This window comes from Mastomys coucha, unplaced genomic scaffold (genome assembly GCF_008632895.1).
Source record: "Mastomys coucha isolate ucsf_1 unplaced genomic scaffold, UCSF_Mcou_1 pScaffold3, whole genome shotgun sequence".
Taxonomy (NCBI): Eukaryota; Metazoa; Chordata; class Mammalia; order Rodentia; family Muridae; genus Mastomys; species Mastomys coucha.
In genome coordinates, this window is record NW_022196909.1 from 68,634,185 (window position 1) to 68,638,187 (window position 4,003).

The 4,003-nt window shown below is 42.7% G+C and overlaps 1 protein-coding gene across 3 annotated transcripts in view; it reads left to right on the top strand.

The window, feature by feature from the left end:
• Kat2b (lysine acetyltransferase 2B) overlaps positions 1–4,003 on the top strand; it is a 106,718-nt gene that overhangs the window by 84,115 nt on the left and 18,600 nt on the right. For all 3 annotated transcript variants that reach the window (XM_031348556.1, XM_031348557.1, XM_031348558.1), the window contains exons 10-11: positions 1,993–2,201; positions 3,575–3,701. In XM_031348556.1, the coding sequence (XP_031204416.1) occupies positions 1,993–2,201; positions 3,575–3,701 (336 nt within the window). The remainder of the gene's footprint in view (positions 1–1,992; positions 2,202–3,574; positions 3,702–4,003) is intronic.

Sequence of the window (4,003 nt, forward strand, 5' to 3'; positions counted from 1 at the left end):
AAACATGGAGGCTAGAGGCAGTGTGAGGGGCCATGGTATAAACATGGAGGTTAGAGGCCAGTGTGAGGGGCCATGGTGTAAACATGGAGGCTAGAGGCCCGTGTGAGGGGATCCTTTTTTCCTTCCATCACATGGGTCTTTGTTCAGGTATTGAGCTTACATTCTCGGTTTTGTTTTGTTTTGTTTGTTTTTTGTTTTTTTGTTTTTTGAGACAGGTTTTCTTTGTATAGCCTTGGCTGTCCTGGAATTCACTCTGTAGACCAGGCTAGCCTTGAACTCAGAAATCCACCTGCCTCTGCCTCCCAAGTGCAGGGATTAATGGCGTGTACCACTACTGCCCGGCAGGTTCTCGGGTTTTGTGTCAAGCACCCTACCTGCTGAGCCATCTCACTGATCCCCTAATTCAAAATTTTTATATTATTTTTATTTACTTATGGCATATATCTGAGTATATGCCATGTATGTGTGGCTTCCCATAGAAGCCAGAAAGGGCCATTGGATCCCCAGGAGCTGGAGCTACAGGCAGTTGTGAGCCTCCCAATATGGGTGCTTGAAATCAAGCATCGGTCCCCTGTAGAACAGCAGGCACTGTCAACTCCTGAGCTTTTTCTCAAGCCCCTTTACCCTCCTTAAAGTTGGAAGGTTATGCCAAGTGTTCTATACTAGTGTATTTAGGTCTGCTTGTATGCTACCACAGCGACTGAGTAACTGAGAGAGAGAGAGAGAGAGAGAGACCACATGATTAAAAATATCTAAAATATTTTATTGTTTAAATTATGTGTACATGTATATCTGTGTGGAATTATATATATGTGCCAGTGCAGGTACCCAAGGAGGCCAGAGGAGAGTGTCAGACACTCTGGGCTGAAGTTATAGGCAGTTGTGAGCCATCAAATGTGTATTCTGTAGGACCCACACTTGGGTCCTCTCAAAGAGCAATGCATGCTCTTAATCAAGGAGCCATCTTTATAACACCCTAAAACATTGTCTTAAAGATAACTTTTGCATCAGCATGTGTTCACATGAGCGTGGCAGGACATCGGTGCCCATGTGTGGCAGATTCTTTCTCTCAAAACAAAAACAAACAAACAAATAAACACCCCCCCCCCACACACACACACATAACTTGCTTTTTGACTAGTGTCAGTAGGCAGCTTGCACTACTGCTGCCACCAGACCCACTTGAACCCCTAGGTGCTGGGAATCTGCACTCTGGTCCTCACGTTATATGGCAAGTGCTTTAGTCACTGTGCTATTTCCTCAGCTCTTCTAAAATATTTTCTATGGGTTCTCTTACAAAACAATTTTCCTTTCACTGGGAAAGCTGAGGTAGGAAGATGTTAGTTCAAGGCCAGCTTATACTACATAGCAAAACCTTGTTTTCAAAACAACAACAACAAGTTTTCTGATGCCTAATCCATATAAAATATAATTCACATGTACATATTAACTTTTCATAATGCTAACTTATCTACTTAATTCATTCACTTATTTTTGTGTATGTGATTTCTTATGTCTATGTATGCATAAGGGCCAGAAGAGGGTATTCAGTATCTTCCTGTGCAACTTTCCTTCAAGCCTTTTGAGACAGGATCTCAACCTGGGACTTCTGCTTATTTTCTTGGCTAGGTTGGAAGCCAGCAGGCCCCAGTGACCCTTCTGTCTATATCTTCTTTGGAGCTGGGGTTACAAGTGTGCAAAAGAATACTCCTGGCTTGTTCCATGGATGCTGGGATGCAAATTCCAGTCTGCCTGATTATATAGTAAACCCTTTTAACTGCTGAGTCATCCACCTAGCCTACTTAATTCACATCTCTATTTTGTCTTCATAACTTGTGGGGTGTGGATATACAGGTGCTCTTGTACACATGTGTTTAAGACCCTGAAATTCATGTCAGAGTCTTACTAGAACATAGAAAGATTTCATGTGATCCAGTCTACCACTTTCAAAGAAAAGCGCTTTGTAATCTATTCTTGTCTTCTGGATCCCAGACCAATTTTCTGTCAGCACATTCAGCCAGAGATGAGGCGGCAAGGCTGGAAGAACGCAGGGGTGTCATTGAATTCCATGTGGTGGGCAATTCCCTGAACCAGAAACCAAACAAGAAGATCCTGATGTGGCTGGTGGGCCTACAGAATGTGTTTTCCCACCAGCTGCCCCGAATGCCCAAAGAGTACATCACACGGCTTGTCTTTGACCCGTAAGTTCAACCCATTCTTCTTTATTCCTTCCCCAATACGAGGGGGAACTATTTAGATAGTGATACTCAGCCCTTGGAATACAGCTGCCTTCTGTCCTGCTCTTGATAGAGAGCCACACTGATGTAATTTTAATGTCAAAATCACTAAGATTAATTTATGAAAACTTTTTACACATTCTTATTAATAGACTGAAATTTTATACCTTAAATTCTGGGATTGGTGAGAGGGCTCAGTGGGTCAAGTCTTTTGGCTTGCTGCCCAGCCTGATGATCTAAGTTCAATCTCTGGGACCTATGTGGTAGAAGGAGAGTACCAACTCCCACAAAATGTACTCTAACTTCAACACATGAGTGACATTCACTTATGTGAGCATGTATGCTCACACAAATAAATGAATGAAATAAAAGAGTAAGCCAATGAGGACTCTAACACATTTTTTTTTTTAAAGCCATGAGAGCTTAGAAATACTAGGGTGTCTTACTTCATAGTCAATACATGCTTGGCTGTGTTATATTAACTAGATACCACTGTAGACCAAGTATCCATAGGTAGGGTTGCACCACGTTTTGTTGGCTCTTCAGGAGAAGTACAGAAGACTGCACAATCTGTTAGGCCATCTGCTCTGTAAGCCCTGGGGAATTATCGGGATTTAGGGCGTGTTAACCTGGAAAATCTATGGGTTTACAGAAAAACAAAACAAAACAACCAAGGATGAGGAAGTAGTTCAGTGGTAGAGGGCTCAAGGTTCAATACATAATTCTATCAATCAATCAATCAATCAATCAGTCTATAAACAAACAAAGAAACCCAACAAGAAGTAAGCAGATGTCTCCAATTGGCTGTATTTTGACCTAGTTAGCCAGACAGCTTATATGAAATGTGCTCTGTGCATGTGGCAAGTCAGAGTGAGATGGTCTGGTAAGATTCCATACTTTGGAGTTTGACAGTTCCTACCTGTGGATACTGTGTTCTTTGCTCTAATGTCACTATTTGTGTAAGTGCGAACTCTTCAGAAAAGCAGGCCGTCCTTGTATATAGCTTTGAGCTCTCCCTCTAACTCCTACAGCCAGTACCTAGACATTGGTCATACCAGTTTCAGAACCCCTCCAAGCACACACTTAGGGGCTCAGGCTCTTCTCAGGGAAGGCTTTCTTTATTTTGGTGGGAGCTTTGGTGAAGTAGGCGTGCCCCATAGAGTCCAGGGAAATGGCTGCCTAGCATCTAGATGAAAGAACTTCTCTGGCCCCCAATCCCTTCCAAGCCTTTTTAGTCAACAAGAAATATCTCCAAAAGTGTTTTATATAACCAAGAAAGATAAAACTCTGACTTAACCTTATTATTATTATTATTATTATTATTATTATTATTTTAGGAAACACAAAACCCTTGCTTTAATTAAAGATGGCCGTGTCATTGGTGGTATCTGTTTCCGGATGTTTCCATCCCAGGGATTCACAGAGATTGTTTTCTGTGCAGTAACCTCAAATGAACAAGTCAAGGTAAGAGACAACCGAAACCTTAGCAAAGATGCCGTGGCAGAGCTTCTTGTTGAGACAACTGAGACCTTAGCAAAGATGCCGTGGCAGAGCTTCTTGTTGAGACAACTGAGACCTTAGCAAAGATGCCGTGGCAGGGCTTCTTGCTGATGCTGTGGAGCATGGGAATTCCCTCTAGGCTCAGCTCAGAGAAGGCTCGGGGTGTGAAGTTCAGGCCTTCCTTACAAGCTCCTTCACTGTGTGTGTGTGGGGACAGTTCAGGCCTTCCTTACAAGCTCCTTCACTGTGTGTGTGTGTGGGGACAG